Source organism: Rutilus rutilus (assembly GCF_951802725.1).
Source record: "Rutilus rutilus genome assembly, chromosome: 18".
In the NCBI taxonomy this organism is placed as follows: domain Eukaryota; kingdom Metazoa; phylum Chordata; class Actinopteri; order Cypriniformes; family Leuciscidae; genus Rutilus; species Rutilus rutilus.
The window spans coordinates 31477932-31500431 of NC_140231.1; the positions used below are offsets into that span (position 1 = coordinate 31477932).

General features: G+C 40.3%; 1 protein-coding gene across 2 annotated transcripts in view; it reads right to left on the bottom strand.

Moving 5' to 3' along the window:
• The window catches only part of ctif (CBP80/20-dependent translation initiation factor), a 71027-nt gene that overhangs the window by 41757 nt on the left and 6770 nt on the right, over window positions 1-22500 (bottom strand). For both annotated transcript variants that reach the window (XM_084388205.1, XM_084388204.1), the window contains exons 2-7: window positions 11312-11523; window positions 8375-8446; window positions 5371-5493; window positions 5199-5269; window positions 2715-2819; window positions 1724-1817 (exon numbers count right to left, since the gene is read on the bottom strand). In XM_084388205.1, the coding sequence (XP_084244331.1) occupies window positions 1724-1817; window positions 2715-2819; window positions 5199-5269; window positions 5371-5493; window positions 8375-8446; window positions 11312-11491 (645 nt within the window). In that variant the 5' untranslated portion in view covers window positions 11492-11523. The remainder of the gene's footprint in view (window positions 1-1723; window positions 1818-2714; window positions 2820-5198; window positions 5270-5370; window positions 5494-8374; window positions 8447-11311; window positions 11524-22500) is intronic.

Sequence of the window (22500 nt, forward strand, 5' to 3'; positions counted from 1 at the left end):
AGATTCTTAACACTCAGACTCATAATAAACATCTGTCAGTCATGTATGTAAATGAGCTCTGTTCTGATTGGCTGACATCTGTGTTCCTCACACTGTTTTATGGACCGTGATGATGATTTTCCATAATAATTATTATAATAAACCTAGTTAAGTGTGTATATATATGCATGTCATTTTCACTAGCATTCAAAAGTTTGGGCTCAGTACATTTAACATCGTTCTCTTCTGACTTCGCTGTTGCAGGAAACAGGAACACAAATGATATTTGCTATGGTTTCTCAAGTTTACTCCAATATCATTTTCGTCCACGCTCCAATTTTAACATCCAACAACAAGTAAACGAACACAATCACAGAGAACAAGGAGAAAGACGAGTAAGAACAATGGTTGGCATCACACACACTCCACCCTGTCTGCCAGCACCGCGTAACAGACAGACAGACAGACACACACATAACACACACACACACACACATGTCTGTGCCTGCGGATGACCTCTGACCTGCCACATCACGCTGGCTGGACAGACGGGTGCAGAAAGAAAGAAAGAAAGAAAGAAAGAAAGAAAGAAAGAAAGAAAGAAAGAAAGAAAGAAAGATAGAAAGAAAGAAAGAAAGAAAGAAAGATAGAAAGAAAGAAAGAAAGAAAGCTCTGCTTCATTAGTGATGTCATCATGAAAGCACTAGATGGCGCCGACGAGCAGAAACAAACTACAGCATTACTTCACCATCACTGACATACTATTATAGTTTTTAACATTTTTAATTCGTTTTTATTTTATATTTTCTGTTAATTTGAAACTTTTAGTAATTTTGCTATTTGTTTTTGTCATTTTTATTGTTATTATTATTATTATTATTATTATTTTTAAATACATCTATATTTATTGTTAACATAAAAATACGAACATTAAAATGCAGATAGTACTGATTTGCAGTTTAAACTAAAATCACCTTAATTTATAATTCATGCACTTTCATGTTCATACATTTATAAACTGCTGTAGCAACTTCATGATCTCACACACTATTCGAGAAGAACAGTATTAAAACACTTAATTCTGTGTCTGAATGTAGACAAACTCAGTTTAGCTCGAAGTAGACGACTCACTAACACTAACTAGATCCTTCTCAGTGTAAACAACACATCACTGTGCAGAAATGACCATCCTACAGTAACACACACACACAGTCGTACTGTGACGTCACCACTAGATGTCAGTGTCGGATCAGTTAAAATAAAACCACTTTCAGTGTCTGGACACCAGAGGGAGCTTCTGTTCTCTCTCTCTCACACTCACACACACACACACACACTCTCTCACACACACTCTCTCTCTCACACACACACACACACACACACACACACACACACACACACACACACACACACACACACACACACACACACACACACACACACACACACACACACACACACACACACACACACACACACACACACACACACACACACACACACACACACACACACACACACACACACACACACACACACACACACACACACACACACACACACACACACACACACACACACACACACACACACACACACACACACACACACACACACACACACACACACACACGAGATCTAAAACTGTGTTCTGAGTTCAGAATAAGTGACCTGCAGCAGAGATCATTTAACACTCATCCTCGAGTTCGTCTTCTATCAGGAAACTTGAGCAAGAGTTTCTTACCGGCAGACTGGGCAGGAATTTCTCCATGTTTTCCAGGTCAATACCATCATCATCATCATCATCATCATCATCCTCGAATTTGCCCTTTATCATCCTGTGAACAGACAGACATGACAAAACGACGGCTTGTTTTTGCTTTTCATTTTTGAACACATAGAAGCATCAAATAATTAAATATATTAACTATTATGTATAATGATTGTTTTTGGGGCATTAAGACTTTTACATTTAAAGTGTTCATAACATCTTAAACCTGTAAAGCCTGACATATTAAATAATAGGCAAAAAAAAAAAAAAAAAAAAAAAAAGACAAAATACGACAAAATCTGCAGGTGTGTTTTTGTTGAGTATCATATTTTAGCTTTTATGGCTCCTATAGTATGATATAGTGAGAATTTGGAGCTCATAACATTTTAACATGATTAAAAAAAGTATGGATAATCAAGTAAAGCTAAGTTGCATCAGTCCAGTAAGTGTTCTACTTAAAATATTACTACCAATACAAACGTTATTCTTGCATTTACTTTATAAAACCAGCAAAAGGACGTTTTTACAATTATCCTAAAAGGCCTTTTTCTTGCTAAATAAAAAAGTCTAAACTATCATTTTAGATAGTTGATCATGTTGATCATTTAGAGGCCTTAGAAATGTGTGTATATCAAATATGACACAGAAGGCATTACTGTGTTAAACTCCCTCAACGCATGCATTTGGCACTGACAGCCTTCATCCAGCAGAGGTCAGTAGTGAGCAGAGCGCCACACAAACACACGGCCACACCCCATTACAGCACGACAACAATACTGAACATTACACTAGTATTGTGTGAACTCCAACATTCAAAACTCCCTCACATGCAGATTTACATGTCAAAAGAAACTAATATAAGTGTGACTGTGGCTCCGCCGGCAGCCCTGTGTTCATGTGAGATGCTTCAGACTGTATGCGTCTGATCTCAGGTCAGTGTTGTTGAGAGGAGCGTCTCTCTCACCCTTCTCGGTCAATGTGCGGGAGGTGTTTCGGTGTGCCTCTGTACGCCCTCCTGTGAAACTGTGAGAAATCCAGTTTCTCCGGCTGCATGTCCCACGTAGCGCCTCTGTGAACACAAACCACTCAAAATCACACACCCGTAGGAATCCTTGACTATACCAACTATATATTTACACTTGAACTAGGTCATATTCTACCCTAAAATCACTAGTTTATTTTAATTACAGAAAATGCATCATGACGATTTTGATGACATGCTCATTCAACCTCATGAAACTCTAGATACACTGATATGCTAGTCACTGTGGAGATGCTAATTAGCTCAGGCACATTCTTCATAAAATCCACTGAATAAATTAAAACAAACTCAGAGCTCGTTTTGAAAGGGAATATGGAGCTCTGAATGGATTATCGTGGCGTAACTAAATTACTAAATACAAATTGAGTATGGGAAGAAGAGTATGAGAAGAAGAGTATGGGAAGAAGAGTATGGGAAGAAGAGTATGAGAAGAAGAGTATGGGAAGAAGAGTATGGGAAGAAGAGTATGGGAAGAAGGGTATGGGAAGAAGAGTATGGGAAGAAGGGTATGGGAAGAAAAGTATGGGAAGAAGAGTATGAGAAGAAGAGTATGGGAAGAAGAGTATGGGAAGAAGAGTATGAGAAGAAGAGTATGGGAAGAAGAGTATGGGAAGAAGAGTATGAGAAGAAGAGTATGGGAAGAAGAGTATGGGAAGAAGAGTATGGGAAGAAGAGTATGGGAAGAAGGGTATGGGAAGAAGAGTATGGGAAGAAGGGTATGGGAAGAAAAGTATGGGAAGAAGAGTATGAGAAGAAGAGTATGGGAAGAAGGGTATGGGAAGAAGGGTATGGGAAGAAGAGTATGGGAAGAAGAGTATGGGAAGAAGAGTATGGGAAGAAGAGTATGGGAAGAAGAGTATGGGAAGAAGGGTATGGGAAGAAGAGTATGGGAAGAAGGGTATGGGAAGAAAAGTATGGGAAGAAGAGTATGAGAAGAAGAGTATGGGAAGAAGGGTATGGGAAGAAGGGTATGGGAAGAAGAGTATGGGAAGAAAAGTATGGGAAGAAGAGTATGAGAAGAAGAGTATGGGAAGAAGAGTATGGGAAGAAGAGTATGAGAAGAAGAGTATGGGAAGAAGAGTATGGGAAGAAGAGTATGGGAAGAAGAGTATGGGAAGAAGGGTATGGGAAGAAGAGTATGGGAAGAAGGGTATGGGAAGAAAAGTATGGGAAGAAGAGTATGGGAAGAAGGGTATGGGAAGAAGAGTATGGGAAGAAAAGTATGGGAAGAAGAGTATGAGAAGAAGGGTATGAGAAGAAGTATGGGAAGAAGAGTATGAGAAGAAGGGTATGGGAAGAAGAGTATGGGAAGAAGGGTATGAGAAGAAGGGTATGGGAAGAAGGGTATGGGAAGAAGAGTATGGGAAGAAGGGTATGAGAAGAAGGGTATGGGAAGAAGAGTATGGGAAGAAGAGTATGGGAAGAAGAGTATGGGAAGAAGAGTATGGGAAGAAGGGTATGAGAGGAAGGGTATGGGAAGAAGAGTATGGGAAGAAGAGTATGGGAAGAAGAGTATGAGAAGAAGAGTATGAGAAGAAGGGTATGGGAAGAAGAGTATGAGAAGAAGAGTATGAGAAGAAGAGTATGGGAAGAAGGGTATGAGAAGAAGAGTATGAGAAGAGTATGAGAAGAAGAGTATGGGAAGAAGAGTATGAGAAGAAGAGTATGGGAAGAAGAGTATGAGAAGAAGAGTATGAGAAGAAGGGTATGGGAAGAAGAGTATGGGAAGAAGAGTATGAGAAGAAGAGTATGAGAAGAAGAGTATGGGAAGAAGGGTATGAGAAGAAGAGTATGGGAAGAAGAGTATGAGAAGAAGAGTATGGGAAGAAGGGTATGAGAAGAAGAGTATGAGAAGAGTATGAGAAGAAGAGTATGGGAAGAAGAGTATGGGAAGAAGAGTATGGGAAGAAGAGTATGAGAAGAAGAGTATGGGAAGAAGGGTATGGGAAGAAGAGTATGAGAAGAGTATGAGAAGAAGAGTATGGGAAGAAGAGTATGAGAAGAAGAGTATGGGAAGAAGAGTATGGGAAGAAGAGTATGAGAAGAAGAGTATGGGAAGAAGAGTATGGGAAGAAGAGTATGAGAAGAAGAGTATGGGAAGAAGGGTATGGGAAGAAGGCGCATGTTGCGTTTTTAAATGCACATTACAAGTGACAGATGCAGAGATGCAGTTCATGTTGACGCAGCGTTTACTGTGAACCGAGACGCTTGGAAACACTAAAAACGTGGAAATGAACACAGTGCCACGTTTCACTTTGGAACACACAGTGCATATATTATTTTTAATTAAATCGCAGCCTTTACATATCACGATTATGGTTATATTTTAGTTTATCATGCAGCCCTGCTATGATATGTCATTATTTACACCGCTAGATTTATTTTTCGTGTGTGTATGAATCTTACCCATGACAGTCCAGGTTTGCAGCCCAAATGTCCGTTCCCAGGATGTCCAAAGAACAGTCCTTGTTTCCATTCTAAAACACACACAGTCCAAATGCAGAAACATTGTGACAGTTTAAAAAGGTAGAATCCAATGTAGAAAGTGAGTCAGTGCATGCGTGTCGTTTAATCTCACCTTTGCTGGAGCTCTGAACTGGTTGTTTCGTCCTCTGCTGTCTGATCTAGAACCAGAACCGGGTCGAGAACCTGAACTGGGTCTAGAGCCGGTGCTGCCATTACTACTGTGCTCCCAATCGTCCTGAGAGAGAAGAAGATTCATTCAGATACATTCACTAAATCATCCAACATCTACAGGATACATTTAAAAAGCAATCTTTTCAAGCTGACCGAAGTTTGATGTGCTAGTTTGTAAAACTGTACCATTTGGCCAAAATTTTGTGATTATATCTCATTATTTCTATAATAATAATAATAATAATAATAATAATTATTATTATTATTAAATAAATATATAAAAATTACACACAAAAAAAAACTAAATAAGAAAGATTACTATTATGGTCTGCCAGTTTTAACAAAAACAAAACATTTTCATTTGGTGAAATAAAATTAATAAATAAAATTAATTGTAATTTTTTTTTACAATTTTTTTTTTTTCATGAGTCCAGAATTAAATCAAATGACAAAAATAAGCACAACTTAACATTAGCAACATGTTCCCACACTGAGAAACACTGAGTTTCTCTTACATTAACTCTGGAAACTGGAAAATGCTGACACTACAATTAAAAACTAAATATGTAGAAAAACTAAATTGAATCTAGAAAAAACTACAGATAAAATAAATAAATAAATGAAAACTACACTGAAAAGGACAAACTTATAATTTAGGAAAGCAACAATATAGCAAATATCAAAAGCCACTAAATCAAGCGTAACCACAAACACAAAGCTTGTGAACTAAACAAAATGTAATGATACAAAAAAAAAAAAAAAAAATTATGTTGAGGAAGTCAAATGAGATTTCAATTCAGTCAAAACAGGCACCAGTTCACCAGACGCTACTGAGCATGTGCAGAACCGAAGCACGTGACACAGGATTTAGGGCTTTCACACACAACCTCAGTGACCTCAGAGCAGTGACCTCAGAGCACAATACTGGCACTGTGTCATTCACAATGCTCTCTCTCTCTCACGCACAAACACACACACACGCACACACACACACACACACACACACATCTAACCTTCTCATGTGTGTCATGTATCGTCTTTAATATTTAATGTACACACAAATTAACCATATGGCTGACAGCTTTAGTCTGCTCCAGTGTCACTATGGAGGGAACATTCAGAACCCAGTGATGCATCAGTCTGGAAAATCTAGACAGTTTGTGCGTGAGTGCACAGAAACCTTCTCTTAGAGCTCTTAAAGAGGTTTTATTATGCTTTTTCACATGTTTAACTTTCTTCAGTGTGTAATGTTGCTGTTTGAGCATGAAAAAGCTCTGCAAAGTTACAAAGAGTTCTCCTCTATATCAGTGTCAGTGTTTCTGAACTCCCTGAAACGAACAAACCCGTCACAATACTCCTCATTTAAATAATTAATACGCAGAATGAATAAAGGGGCGGGGCCGGGGCGAGTTAGTTAGTAGTGTGTTGAAACTCGTGGTTATGGTAAGGGGCGGAACATTTCCCAAACAAAGTCGAAGAGGTTGACCAATCACAACACACTGCTCCAGCCGACCAATCAGAGCACAGTGTGCTTTTCAGAAGGAGGGGCTTCATAGAGACAGGAACTAAACAGAGCGTTACTGACAGACTGGGAAGAGACGAGCTGCAACAATGGAGAATATGAGGAAAATAATGATGCATGAAAACTAATAAAGTCCAGAAACAAAACTAAGACTTTGAAAAAGGGCATAGCACTGATCTATATAATGACACACAATGTCATTCTATATAGATCAGGGCATAATAGGTCCTTTTTAAGGCTCATTCACACCAAGGATGATAACAAAAAAAGATATAGTTTTAAAAATCATATATAGCAGATATATATAGCATATAATAGCAGAGTCCACACCACAGCTATAACCATAATGGCACAGGGGGAAGATATCGTCGGAATCACTTTCAGAACAATTTTTTCCCAACTAATGAACTATAAAAACACTGACAGCCAATCAGAATCCATCCTGCTCTAACGATCTTGAGCATTTAAAGAGACAGCATGCTTATAATAAACAGTGCAATGGTGTGTCGTTCCAAAATGGCACACTTCATGTGCACTTACAGTCCTGTGGACTTTCAATGGCCACCGTGTGTGTGTCCACATGACCATAGGGTGTCCCATTTGCCATTTTAGGTTTCAGAAGGGTCAAAGTGGCATTATTTCACAAAAGCATCGCGAGGGCTTAGGGATCCATTTGGGACAAGGCCATAGTTAATGTTCTTGGCGTGAAGAGGCCTTTCCTCAACAAAATTCTCAAACTATCACCAGTACTTGGGATGAAAGAGAAAAATGACTAGAAACTGACTCGCATGCTACAGAACAGAGACCCTGAGAGGAGATGATGATGAAATGGGAGGTAAATTACATAATATATTTGCTTTTGCATTTGCTTGCAAAAGTTTTGCATTCTCTCAAAAACCTCAAAAGTTTTACAATCAAATGTAAAGCTTTTGTGAAACAATGTAAAACAGCTAAAATATTTTTATTCCCATCTCATATTTTTTTTACTATATAGCTCCCCTTATGGCAACAAGTATGCAATGCACACTTGTATTTTGTTACACACTGCAGTAAGCAGTAAGCGCTAGTTTGATCTTTTGATGAAAACCTAGAGATTCATTCATTTCCCTAAACAACTCACTAAATTATGTTTTGGGGGTAATTTCTCAGACAAATTTGAAGTGTGATTAATTTGCAATTAATTTTATTAATTAATCGGCTCATCATCTAATTAATTAGATAAAAAAAAATGTATAGTTTGACAGCCCTAGTTTCTACACATCTTCAACACAAATGCTGTGTCTTCTGACGAGCAGCTTGTGTTGGGTGTGGACAGGGTGTTACAGAATAGTTATGGATCAGATGCATACATACACACACATACACACACACACACACACACACACACACACACACACACACACACACACACACGAAAACTCACTGGTTTGGACGAGCCCCTGTCCCGTGAGGACGACCAGCTCCCATCAATCTTATCACTGCAGTTTTCTGTCCACTGCGAGAGAGAGACATATACAGAGAAAGACAGAGAGAGAGTGATTGTTTATATTGTCACAAATAAGTAAACTATATATATATGGGACGGGGTCTGTTGTACCCGTGAGGTGCGGGACGGGGTCTGTTGTACCTGTGAGGTGTGGGACGGGGTCTGTCGTACCTGTGAGGCGTGGGACGGGGTCTGTTGTACCTGTGAGGCGTGGGACGGGGTCTGTTGTACCCGTGAGGTGCGGGACGGGGTCTGTTGTACCAGTGAGGTGTGGGACGGGGTCTGTTGTACCCGTGAGGTGCGGGACGGGGTCTGTTTTACCTGTGAGGCGTGGGACGGGGTCTGTTGTACCAGTGAGGTGCGGGACGGGGTCTGTTGTACCAGTGAGGTGCGGGACGGGGTCTGTCGTACCCGTGAGGTGTGGGACGGGGTCTGTTTTACCAGTGAGGTGCGGGACGGGGTCTGTTGTACCAGTGAGGCGTGGGACGGGGTCTGTTGTACCAGTGAGGTGCGGGACGGGGTCTGTTGTACCAGTGAGGTGCGGGACGGGGTCTGTTGTACCTGTGAGGTGTGGGACGGGGTCTGTTTTACCAGTGAGGTGCGGGACGGGGTCTGTTGTACCAGTGAGGTGCGGGACGGGGTCTGTTGTACCAGTGAGGTGCGGGATGGGGTCTGTTGTACCTGTGAGTGAGGCGTGGGACGGGGTCTGTTGTACCAGTGAGGTGTGGGACGGGGTCTGTTTTACCAGTGAGGTGCGGGACGGGGTCTGTTGTACCTGTGAGGCGTGGGACGGGGTCTGTTGTACCAGTGAGGTGTGGGACGGGGTCTGTTGTACCAGTGAGGTGTGGGACAGGTCTGTTGTACCAGTGAGGTGCGGGACGGGGTCTGTTGTACCAGTGAGGTGCGGGACGGGGTCTGTTGTACCTGTGAGGCGTGGGACGGGGTCTGTTGTACCCGTGAGGTGCGGGACTGGGTGTGTTGTACCCGTGAGGTGCGGGACGGGGTCTGTTTTACCAGTGAAGTGTGGGACGGGGTCTGTTGTACCTGTGAGGTGCGGGACGGGGTCTGTGCGGGACAGGTCTGTTGTACCAGTGAGGTGCGGGACGGGGTCTGTTGTACCAGTGAGGTGTGGGACGGGGTCTGTTGTACCCGTGAGGTGCGGGACGGAGTCTGTTGTACCTGTGAGGCGTGGGACGGGGTCTGTTGTACCAGTGAGGTGCGGGACGGGGTCTGTTGTACCAGTGAGGTGTGGGACGGGGTCTGTTGTACCTGTGAGGCGTGGGACGGGGTCTGTTGTACCCGTGAGGTGCGGGACTGGGTGTGTTGTACCCGTGAGGTGCGGGACGGGGTCTGTTGTACCTGTGAGGCGTGGGACGGGGTCTGTTGTACCCGTGAGGTGCGGGACGGGGTCTGTTTTACCAGTGAGGTGTGGGACGGGGTCTGTTGTACCTGTGAGGTGCGGGACGGGGTCTGTGCGGGACAGGTCTGTTGTACCAGTGAGGTGCGGGACGGGGTCTGTTGTACCTGTGAGGTGTGGGACGGGGTCTGTTGTACCCGTGAGGTGTGGGACGGGGTCTGTTGTACCCGTGAGGTGTGGGACGGGGTCTGTTTTACCCGTGAGGTGTGGGACGGGGTCTGTTTTACCCGTGAGGTGTGGGACGGGGTCTGTTGTACCAGTGAGGCGTGGGACGGGGTCTGTTGTACCTGTGAGGCGTGGGACAGGGTCTGTTGTACCAGTGAGGTGTGGGACGGGGTCTGTTTTACCAGTGAGGTGCGGGACGGGGTCTGTTGTACCAGTGAGGTGTGGGACGGGGTCTGTTGTACCAGTGAGGTGTGGGACGGGGTCTGCGCGGGACAGGTCTGTTGTACCAGTGAGGTGCGGGACGGGGTCTGTTGTACCAGTGAGGTGCGGGACGGGGTCTGTTGTACCTGTGAGGCGTGGGACGGGGTCTGTTGTACCCGTGAGGTGCGGGACTGGGTGTGTTGTACCCGTGAGGTGCGGGACGGGGTCTGTTTTACCAGTGAGGTGCGGGACGGGGTCTGTGCGGGACAGGTCTGTTGTACCAGTGAGGTGCGGGACGGGGTCTGTTGTACCTGTGAGGTGTGGGACGGAGTCTGTTGTACCTGTGAGGTGCGGGACGGGGTCTGTTTTACCAGTGAGGTGCGGGACGGGGTCTGTGCGGGACAGGTCTGTTGTACCAGTGAGGTGCGGGACGGGGTCTGTTGTACCCGTGAGGTGCGGGACGGAGTCTGTTGTACCTGTGAGGTGCGGGACGGGGTCTGTGCGGGACAGGTCTGTTGTACCAGTGAGGTGCGGGACGGGGTCTGTTGTACCTGTGAGGTGTGGGACGGGGTCTGTTGTACCCGTGAGGTGCGGGACGGAGTCTGTTGTACCTGTGAGGTGTGGGACGGGGTCTGTTGTACCAGTGAGGTGTGGGACGGGGTCTGTTGTACCCGTGAGGTGCGGGACGGGGTCTGTTTTACCAGTGAGGTGTGGGACGGGGTCTGTTGTACCTGTGAGGTGCGGGACGGGATCTGTTGTACCTGTGAGGTGCGGGACGGGGTCTGTGCGGGACAGGTCTGTTGTACCAGTGAGGTGTGGGACGGGGTCTGTTGTACCTGTGAGGTGCGGGACGGGGTCTGTTTTACCAGTGAGGTGCGGGACGGGATCTGTTGTACCTGTGAGGTGCAGGACGGGGTCTGTTGTACCTGTGAGGTGCGGGACGGGGTCTGTGCGGGACAGGTCTGTTGTACCAGTGAGGTGCGGGACGGGGTCTGTTGTACCTGTGAGGTGTGGGACGGGGTCTGTTGTACCCGTGAGGTGCGGGACGGAGTCTGTTGTACCTGTGAGGTGCAGGACGGGGTCTGTTGTACCTGTGAGGTGTGGGACTGGATCTTGTCCACATCCTGCTCTGTTTCGGTCTTGTCGCTCAGGAGTCCCTGCACCTGGTACTCGAGCACGTAGCTGTCGATGAAGCGCTCCAGCTCCTCGATCTCCTGCGAGCGAGTGCTTCCCGCCTCTGACGACGCTGATGCTACCGATGAGCTCTCCATGGCAACCAGCCCACAGTGGGGGGAGGGGGGAGCTGTGGGCGGGGCAAACACAAAAAGGAAATTGTTAGTAATCTGAATAATAATGTGAATTGACATATCAAATGGACAATATACATTTTAAATAATATACTTATGTTAATTCGCAATTACTTTTATTATATAAAGTTAAGCAACATTAAGCAAAACATTGACATTTTATTTTTTATGACATAAAAATGTGTGACAGCTGTTAATGGTATGTTAAGCATTTTAAAATGTAAAAATGAAAAATTTTAAATCATTCTGAAGTGACCAAAACTTTTGAACGCAAGATAATCACAACTTCTCAACATGTCCAGCAGCCTCAGAGAATAAACATATTGCTTGTTGACAGGCAGGACTGTGAGATGTCATTGGCTGCTCATGCTTTCAGTGCAGATCAGTGTCATCGACCCCCGACTGAGACTCACTCAGACTGTGACGCCGCAGCTCAGCCGCAGTTCAGCCGCATCACCAGTCTAACTCATCAAGTCCTGTCTGCTTCTGCTTTACCAGTCCATCTGTCTCTCCTCTCATCTTTAACCCTCAATCTGTTTCTGCTCTCACTTTCTTTACTCTTATACTATTATATTATTGTTATATAGTACTATATACAGTCAAAAAGATTGGGGTCAGTTAGATTTTTTACTTTTTGAAAGAACTGAATACTTTTATGCATAAAGGATGCATTAAACGGATCAAAGTGACAGTAAAGATACAATGTTACAAAAAATGTATAAAGACAAAAGATTTATATTTCAAATAAATGCTGTTCTTTAGAACTTTCTATCATGTGGGAAAAAACGTATCAGTTTCCACAAAAATATGAAGCTGCACAACTGTTTTCGATATTGATATTAATCAGAAATGTTTGTTGAGCAGCAAATCATCATATTAGAATGATTTCTGAAGGATCATGTGACACTGAAGACTGGAGTAATGATGCTGAAAATTCAGCTTTGATCACAGGAATATATTAATTTAACATATTATGTGAATACATAGAAAACAGTCATTTTAAATTATAATAATATTTCACAATATTACTGTTTTTACGGGTTTTTTTCTATCAAATAAATGCAGCCATATATATATATATATAGGCAGTAAAGACATTTATAATGTTACAAAAGATTCTATTTCAGATATATTATGTTCTTTTGAACTTTCTATTCATCAAAGAATCCTGAAAAATAAAATGTATGGCGGTTTCCACAGAAATATGAACTGGTTTCAACATTGATAATCATAAATGTTTCTTGATCATCAAATAATCATATTAGACTGATTTCTGAAGGATCATGTGACACTGAAGACTGGAGTAATGATGCTGAAAATACAGCTTTGATCACAGAAATAAGTTACACTTTACTATATATATTCACATAGAAAACAGCCGATTTACATTGGAATAATATTTCACAATTTTTACTGTATTTTTAATCAAATAAACGCAGCTTTGCTGAGCAGAAGAGACTCTTTTAAAAACATTAAAAATCTTAGCGACCCCAAACTTATGAACGGCAGTGTATATGAAGACTTCAGATGCAAAAGCCTCTAAATGCCATCTGAAATTTTCTTCTAAAATTAGCATTTTTTACCAAACTTGTATATTTAGGTTCAGTAATTTCACTTTAATGACAATTAATAGGTCATTTTCATTGCCATTAAAGTGAAATACCTGAACATAAACATACAAGCTTGATAAAAATGATCATTTTAGAAGAAAATTTCAGATGGCACTTAGAGGCTTTTGCATCTGAAGTCTTCATATATAGGTTATATACACACACTAAATATAAAAATGACACTAAAATAAAAAATCTCTCTCTCTCTCTCTCTCTCTCTCTCTCTCTTCTCTCTCTCTCTCTCTCTCTCTCTCTCTCTCTCTCTCTCTCTCTTCTCTCTTCTCTCTCTCTCTCTCTCTCTCTCTCTCTCTCTCTCTCTCTCTCTCTCTCTCTCTCTCTCTCTCTCTCTCTCTCTGTGTGTGTGTGTGTGTGTATGCATGCATGTATGTATATATGTAGTAAATTATATTTAATTTTAATCAAAAGGCAATTTTTTTGCAAAAAAAAATCATTTAAATTTTTTTTTATTTTTGCCTTTATTATGATAGGACAATATAGAGTGGACAGGAAAGGTCCACGAGTTGGGACTCGGACTCAGGTTGCCTGAAGCGCGGCGGTACAACACAGACGCGCCTGCGCAAAAAAACTACGTGAACTAACTTGAGGCCCAGAGAGAAGGAAATGAATAGTGGAATAAAGTCGTTATTTTTGTTTGTTTTTGCGCACAAAAAGTATTCTCGTCGCTTGATATACTTAAGATTGAGCCACTGGAGTCACTTGGACTATATTAACGATCTCTTTAATAACTTTTCTGGGCCAGCAAGTTTCGGTCACCTAGAAGCCTATGGAGGAGTGAGCCAGCTCTCAGATTTCATCAAAAATATCTTAATTTGTGTTCCGAAGATGAACGAAGGTCTTACGGGGTTGGAACAACATGAGGGTGAGTAATTACTGACAGAATTTTCATTTTTGGGTGAACTAACCCTTTAAAGTACGAATTCCCCCCAAAAAAGGCTCAATTACAGTACCAAGCAACTAAAGTAACAAAAGTACAATTACTCAAGTGCTCCTCTGGGATTTGCATGACCATCGCTCTGGGTCGGTGAGATGATGGGCCCTGCTTACGGCCAGGTGAGAGAGAGTGAGAGAGAGTGAGAGAGGCTTTAATCTGGTCTTAAGTCACTACTTGAATATTGGCCAAGCAAAGAGGATTTACAACTGGAGCAGCACCATCTTACACTACACATTCAGAACAACACACACTCGAGATCTGCTCATATTTAAGATGATTTACTCGGTTTAAGCAACTGTTCTTTGTGCCACCCGTGATCTGTCAATTGATCCTTTGTTTAAAAATTCATCATGATGCCAAACATAGAGCACTAAAGCAACCAGAGATCTGACACTCAAATAAATCTTGATATTAATCAGCCTTATTCAATCTACAATATTGAATCTATATTTTAATCAGAAAGTCTAATTATTACCAAACAGTAGCAAGCTAGATAAGAAATGTTTAAAGCAAGAAAAAATCTAGTTAAAATAATGAGGCATTTCTCACTCCATATTCATTTATATATATATATATATATAAATATATCAGCAATATATTGGTCTTGGCAGCATCCAAAAAAATAATAATTATCAGTTGACCACTAGAAATCACAAAGAAAATAGCAAAAAAAAATTACTAATTAATCTGATTACACAAAATAAATTGTACAAATTATTTCTCTCACATAAATCAAACTCAAAATGAAACATACGGTTAAATTCCTCCAATGAAACGCTGACTTTTAATTGTAAGACTAATGCAGTACAATGCATTGATGCATTTTTACACTCCCACCAGAAAAATCACAAGAAATTGCACAGAAAATACCCCATGTAGGCAACTACTTCTAGATTATAGAAAAGCTGTTATCCTTATCCATGCACAATACATAATGATATTGATAGCAACAGTGCTGGGGTTTCTCTCTTTATTCTCTGTATTATAGAACGCAGTTGATATATTAGCATTTGGCTGATCTAGCAGATTTCAGAGTGCCAAACCAGTGGGTCAGATCATTTGTTTCTCAGTTCATAATGGTCAGAACTCTACCATAAAAAACACACAGTTCTAATACACATACACTACAGGTAAAAAAAATTATCAGTTTAAGAAATGTATACTCATTTACAATTTCCATGTCAAATATATGTTGTTCTTTTGAACTTTCTTTTCAAAGAATCCTGAAAAAAAAGAACAAGAAAAAATAAATAAATCACGGTTTCCACTGCATCATAACTGTTTTCAACATTAATAATAATAAAAAATGTTTCTTGAGCAGCAAATCATCATATTAGAATGATTTCTGAAGGATCATGTGACGCTGAAAATTCAGCTTTGATCACAGGAATAAATGACATTTTACAATATATTCAAAAAGCAAACAGTTATTTTGAATTTTAATGATATTACTTTTTTTTTTTATTAAATAAATGCAGCTTTGGTGAGCAAAAGAGGCTTCTTTCAAAAGTACCATGCTTATAGGATACTTTTTGTTACTGTTCCACATATATTCCTCAGACACTTTAGAGAATGTAGGTGTGTGTGTGTGTGTGTGCATGTGTGTGTAAACACTCAAGAGAGACATTGACAGACGATCAAAGTGAAGTCAGTAGAGGTCATGGATCTCATTAAAGCTGTCCATCTGAATCTACTGATGATGAAAGTTCTCACGCTTCTAATCCTGTTTATCTGATGTGGTGACCTCCAATTCTTTCTGTGTTTTCTCCTCCTCCGTCTTCAGCTCAAGTGTGTATCAAGTCTTACTGTCATATTAGACTGAACAGCTGATGTCAAAGCAGGCGGACAATCACACACACACACACACACTAATTTATTTTGGTTTTACTGAGTTGACATATTTCCTAATGAAACGGGAAGTTTTGCATCGCCCTTTACCGAAAATGTACTACTTGCTGGTCTGTGGTTTTGGGGGAGGGACACTCTCAGTCTAGAGAGCATTTGATTGGACAAAAATCTGTATAGTGCAGGATGAGTCATCAATACTTTTGCTCAATTTTCCCAAAAAAAACTAAAAAAAAAAACTAAATCTGCACACACAAAAAAGCACATCAGCTTACATTCCCAGGGAATGCATGAACAGATACATTGTCTGATGCAATGCAAGTTGCTTTAGATAAAGCCAAATGTATAAATGTAGATGTAAAAGCATAGATGACCTGAAACTTCACAGATAGCTTAAATCCACGAAAGTGTAATTCTGATTTCATGGGGTCTGTAGACATCAGTTATTAGCATTTACTAAGATCCTTATAATATACAGGTCAGGTGCCAAGCAAAAGACGTCAAATATCCATAAATCACTGTTTACATGGTGCAAACTACAACCACAGGAATTATTTCAAAACTAGTTCCACCTTAAATAGAAGATTTAGACACTTTACAGCTCAATTTTAGTCTGAATACCTTTTTTTAAAGTCATAAAATCAAAACCGACAGTTCTTGTTTTTTTTTTATGGAATATTGCAGTATTTATTATAAATGATTTATCCGTGCACATAATTTTTTTAATTCATGTGCCTTGTAATCTTGAATCAAAATAACTTCCCCTCCCTCTCTTCTTTTCTCTGAAGATGTGTTTACTGGTGCAAGGGCGGGACAACCTGTCAATCACATTAAATCCACCAATAGCAAACCACAACCATCCAATCAACTCCCTATAGACAAAATCAAGCCCCGCCCACATTTGTTCTTGTTCCAGGCGTGTTTCACTCTGATGAATGTCCGTTTCATGCCGACTTTAAACCATACAGTTTTCAAACTTTTTATACAAGAGTAAATGTCTTTAAAATAAATAATAATAACAACAACAACAATAATAATTGATAATAATAATAAAATCATAATAATTAATAAATGTCTTAATTGGTTAATTTATACAATTGCACAATGGGATGAGATGAAAATATCAATGTCATTAGGCTCATGTTGGAAATAACACAAAAAAAGAGGCTTTAATCTAATGAGCTGAATATACTGTCTGGCAGAAAGTCAAAAAATCAGTTTAGCCAGAAATAAGATTAATTCTGCTCTCATTAGGGCTTTTCCATTAGCTGGTCACATAATGGTGCTCGTCACAATGAATATGTCTCATTTCACGCAGAATTTCATCCCTCTGGATAACATCACGTCAAGTGTAAATGAGCAAACGTCTCTGACAGGACAGTCACAGCCTCGGGCGCTCACACACTCTGTGTGCTAATGGACGGCCGGCACACTCACTGCAACACTTACACTGACAATTCTGGAGAACACACTCCAAAACTCCAAAATGAACCTAAAGAAATCAAATAGAATTTGCAACACGTGATGCATTTCCAAATGAAACAACTTTTTGTGAGAGACACTGTACGACAAGACTTAATTTGATTGAATTGTGGATCCAATTAGGCAGAGATTTTATTATTTAACATCATTTTCCTTTTGATTGCATCATCAGAAAAGTTGTTTGAGAGGCAGAAAGAGGCATATTTACCAATATAAAACCATTTTTCTTCAAAATAACTTCTAAGATGCAAAAAAAATTGTGCGTGTTATTTACTGACATTCTTAATTACTACACTGCATAAAATGATTTTTCGAAGTTGTAAATAAAGATTATTGGAGTACATTTTACAAGAAAATATGGTAACTTTATTTTACAGTGTCATGGTTACATATGTTGCATGTACACTCACCTAAAGGATTATTAGGAACACCATACTAATACTGTGTTTGACCCCCTTTCGCCTTCAGAACTGCCTTAATTCTGCGTGGCATTGATTCAACAAGGTGCTGAAAGCATTCTTTAGAAATGTTGGCCCATATTGATAGGATAGCATCTTGCAGTTGATGGAGATTTGTGGGATGCACATCCAGGGCACGAAGCTCCCGTTCCACCACATCCCAAAGATGCTCTATTGGGTTGAGATCTGGTGACTGTGGGGGCCATTTTAGTACAGTGAACTCATTGTCATGTTCAAGAAACCAATTTGAAATGATTCGAGCTTTGTGACATGGTGCATTATCCTGCTGGAAGTAGCCATCAGAGGATGGGTACATGGTGGTCATAAAGGGATGGACATGGTCAGAAACAATGCTCAGGTAGGCCGTGGCATTTAAACGATGCCCAATTGGCACTAAGGGGCCTAAAGTGTGCCAAGAAAACATCCCCCACACCATTACACCACCACCACCAGCCTGCACAGTGGTAACAAGGCATGATGGATCCATGTTCTCATTCTGTTTACGCCAAATTCTGACTCTACCATCTGAATGTCTCAACAGAAATCGAGACTCATCAGACCAGGCAACATTTTTCCAGTCTTCAACTGTCCAATTTTGGTGAGCTCGTGCAAATTGTAGCCTCTTTTTCCTATTTGTAGTGGAGATGAGTGGTACCCGGTGGGGTCTTCTGCTGTTGTAGCCCATCCGCCTCAAGGTTGTGCGTGTTGTGGCTTCACAAATGCTTTGCTGCATACCTCGGTTGTAACGAGTGGTTATTTCAGTCAAAGTTGCTCTTCTATCAGCTTGAATCAGTCGGCCCATTCTCCTCTGACCTCTAGCATCAACAAGGCATTTTCGCCCACAGGACTGCCGCATACTGGATGTTTTTCCCTTTTCACACCATTCTTTGTAAACCCTAGAAATGGTTGTGCCTGAAAATCCCAGTAACTGAGCAGATTGTGAAATACTCAGACCGGCCCGTCTGGCACCAACAACCATGCCACGCTCAAAATTGCTTAAAATCACCTTTCTTTCCCATTCTGACATTCAATTTGGAGTTCAGGAGATTGTCTTGACCAGGACCACACCCCTAAATGCATTGAAGCAACTGCCATGTGATTGGTTGATTAGATAATTACATTAATGAGAAATTGAACAGGTGTTCTTAATAATCCTTTAGGTGAGTGTACTTACCATAGTAATAACAGTAAATTACGCATAATTACATGCAACTAACCCTCAACCAAACCCTAATCCTACCCTAACCCTATAGTAAGTACATGTAGTTAATTAATATACTTAAATATATAATTACACTGTAACAATGACACCTTAAAATAAAGTATAACTGAAAATACAGTAATATTTTTCAATAGATAACGTTAGTTTGTAAGTTAAACTAACAATGAACAATACATGGGTTGCAGTACTTATCTTTATTAACGTTAGTTAGAAATACAACTGTTCATTGTTAGTTCATGTTTTTAAATAATTTTAAAATTTTAACTTTTGATTTAAATTTTTTTTTTTTTTTTACTAATGTGTTTTAATAACACATTAGTAAATCTAAAAAATAACATTGGTCTAGAAGCAATATAATTACTAAGATTAATCAAGCTTTAGAAGTATTTTTCATTGTTAGTGTAAACTAATGTTAACAAATGGAACCTTATGGTAAAGTGACACCAAAAATACTATTTAAGTTTTTCTACTTCAATATTTCACATTTAATCAAATGTGTTACTTGCCATTTCTTTGTAATTAGTTGTGAAATGTACTAGCATTACTAGCATAGAAATGTACTAGCACAAACTTTTTTGTTTCAGTTTAGGGCAACCAGGAAATAGGAATGCTTACTAGTGACCAGCCACTGCACTATCTAGTGATATGCAGCATTACAGCTGCTTCACGTGTGAATGGGGCTTAAAAAAACAAACAAAAAATCACATACCTGAAATTATTGTCATAACTAAATGTCATTTTGTTTTATAACTTCCATCTGCATACACATCACACATGAAGCACAAACAATGACAACAGCACAGCTACACTAACAGAAAAAGGAACAGAAACACAACATGTGTGTGTTCATCAGCTGTTCTTCGTGTGTCTGATTCCCACTAAAATAGTTCCTTCTTCCAGCACTGCAGTACTGTCTGTCTGTCTGTCTGTCTGTCTGTCTGTCTCACAGCCTCAGGGTGATAACCAATGATCAAGAGGAAGAGGAAGAGGAGAAGAAACCAAACAGTAACCTGAGAAATCACAAGAAAAGAGACTTCACATTTTATTTCCAATTACTAATTCATTTGAATATTATGTATTCATTATTTCATCCAAAATAAAACAGTAATTGTCACATACCGATTTGACTTGATTTGACGCTCGACGGATAAACCGCAGCACGAAGCGTTAACACAAGCCACAGAACTGAAGATACCCTCAGCTATAAATGCACAGGATGATGAGAGGCGAAATAAAGGTGATCATGATTAATTGACATGACTAAACCATAGTGGACGTTATCGAGTGAACTCATTCAAACCCACAATGCACTGCAATAAAGGGTGTACAACTGATGCACGCTAAATGGCTAGAGAATACCCATAATGCACTGTGACTATCACGCCAAATGAATTCCCGCGTCTGATAAGAAGAGAAGCATCATCATCCATCCCTGGTCCAACGTGGCTCCAGCGTAATATCACACAGGTATAGATTCGTTTATAATGGATTATTAAATTATTTCATTAAGGTTTATACCAGTGGGGATTTCGTTAAGACTGCAAGGGAAGCTCGGCCTCCCCTATAATGCCAACAAATTAATGGTCAAATATGCACTATTGTGTTAACATGTTATTGAAGCCCAGCGTCCATTGACTTCAATGGGAGTTGAAGACTGCATTTCCTTTTGATTGACAGCGATTTTGTACTATAAAAAGTCACTGACGCTGAAGCTATTCGAGCTCAGTCCCATCGCGGACTTTGCAAGTGTAGTCGAAAGACAAACTGCTGCAACCTATTTCTTGGTATTTGCTTGGCGTAATTGCTAGCCAATTTTCATCATACATTTCACACAATTATACACCACATTCCTTGTTTCAGTTTAACCTAATTCCCACATTTCCTCCGTCGAGTTTAATATCTTTTTTTTTTTTATCGTTTGTTCATTCATTCATTCATTAATGCCTCAGCTTTACAAACTGTTCTCATTAGTGTCAACAATTAGAGCTACATCTGCAGCCGCCACTGTATAAACACACATGCTAGTTTCCATGGCAGAGTTCAAGATAAATCTTTTTATTACGGCTGGAGCTGACAAGTTTTCTCAGTTTCAAATGATTATTAAACAAATGACAAACTATGCAAAAGCCCCAGCCCTTCCAGCTCACTCAGTGTCTGAATTCACTCACTCGTTTTCATTCACTCCGTCAAGGGGACTATATTAGTGGAGTAATGTAGGGAACAGTGAATGAGGGGAGGGGGAGATTGTGAACAATCTAACAAGATTATAATGGAGACTAAAGGGAACCAGGAACTAAACCTCATGAACTGAACACAGGCACATCAAGACAAAACAACATCAAAATAAGAGTCCTTGAAAACAGAGACATGGGGAATCATGACAATAATAGTCTGAAATATTATTACTATTTAAAATAGCTGTTTTCTATGTTAAACTGTAATTTATTCCTGTGATCAAAGCTGTATTTTCAGCATCATTACTCCAGTCTTCAGTGTCACATGATCCTTCAGAAATCAGTCTAATATGATGATTTGCTGCTCAAGAAACTTTATTATTATTAATGTTGAAAAAAGTTGTTCTGCTTCATATTTTTGTGGAAACCATGATATATTTTTAAGGATTCTTTCTTGATAAGTTCCAAAGAACAGCATTTATTTGAAATAGAAATCTTTTGCATTATATAAATGTCATTACTGTCACTTTTTATAAATTTGATCTGTCCTTGTTGAATAAAAGTATTAATTTCTTTCAAAAGAAAAGCAGAGAAAGAGACAGTCAGAGGGATGGTGTAGTGTGTGTGTGTGTGTGTGTGTGTGTGTGTGCGCGCGCTCTTTGTTGTCTGGTGCAGTAGAGTGTGTAAAATCCTCCACGTGTGTTACACTCGCTCACAACAGCTGTTTGAACAAAGAGCTCACAGACACGCCCCACACACACACACACACTCACGTACTCTCACTCACACACACACACACACACACACACACACACACACACACACACACACACACAGCCATCATCATGATGGATCACTGACTGACTATTTACTTTCCTAACATGTGTGCACGTCATTCCAGAGAGAATCATGTTGTTTTCATGATCATTCACCAAAAATTTCTCTGAAACGACCAGTCTGCATAATAAATGATAACATCCAATTTTTCACAATCCAATTAAAGCCCAATAAATAACAATAATATTCACTTTCACCTCAAACATATTGCATTATGGAGCATTATGCTGTTTCAAGTTTTTCAAGTTGTCTGTAAAGTGTGAGAATACACACATCTAGGGCTTCTTCAATTATAACTGTGGTTTATGATTAAACCTATGTTTGTGTCTATTATCATAGACACAAACACACACACAGTCAAGTGATCAAACGTGTGGACGTGTCTACACAGAC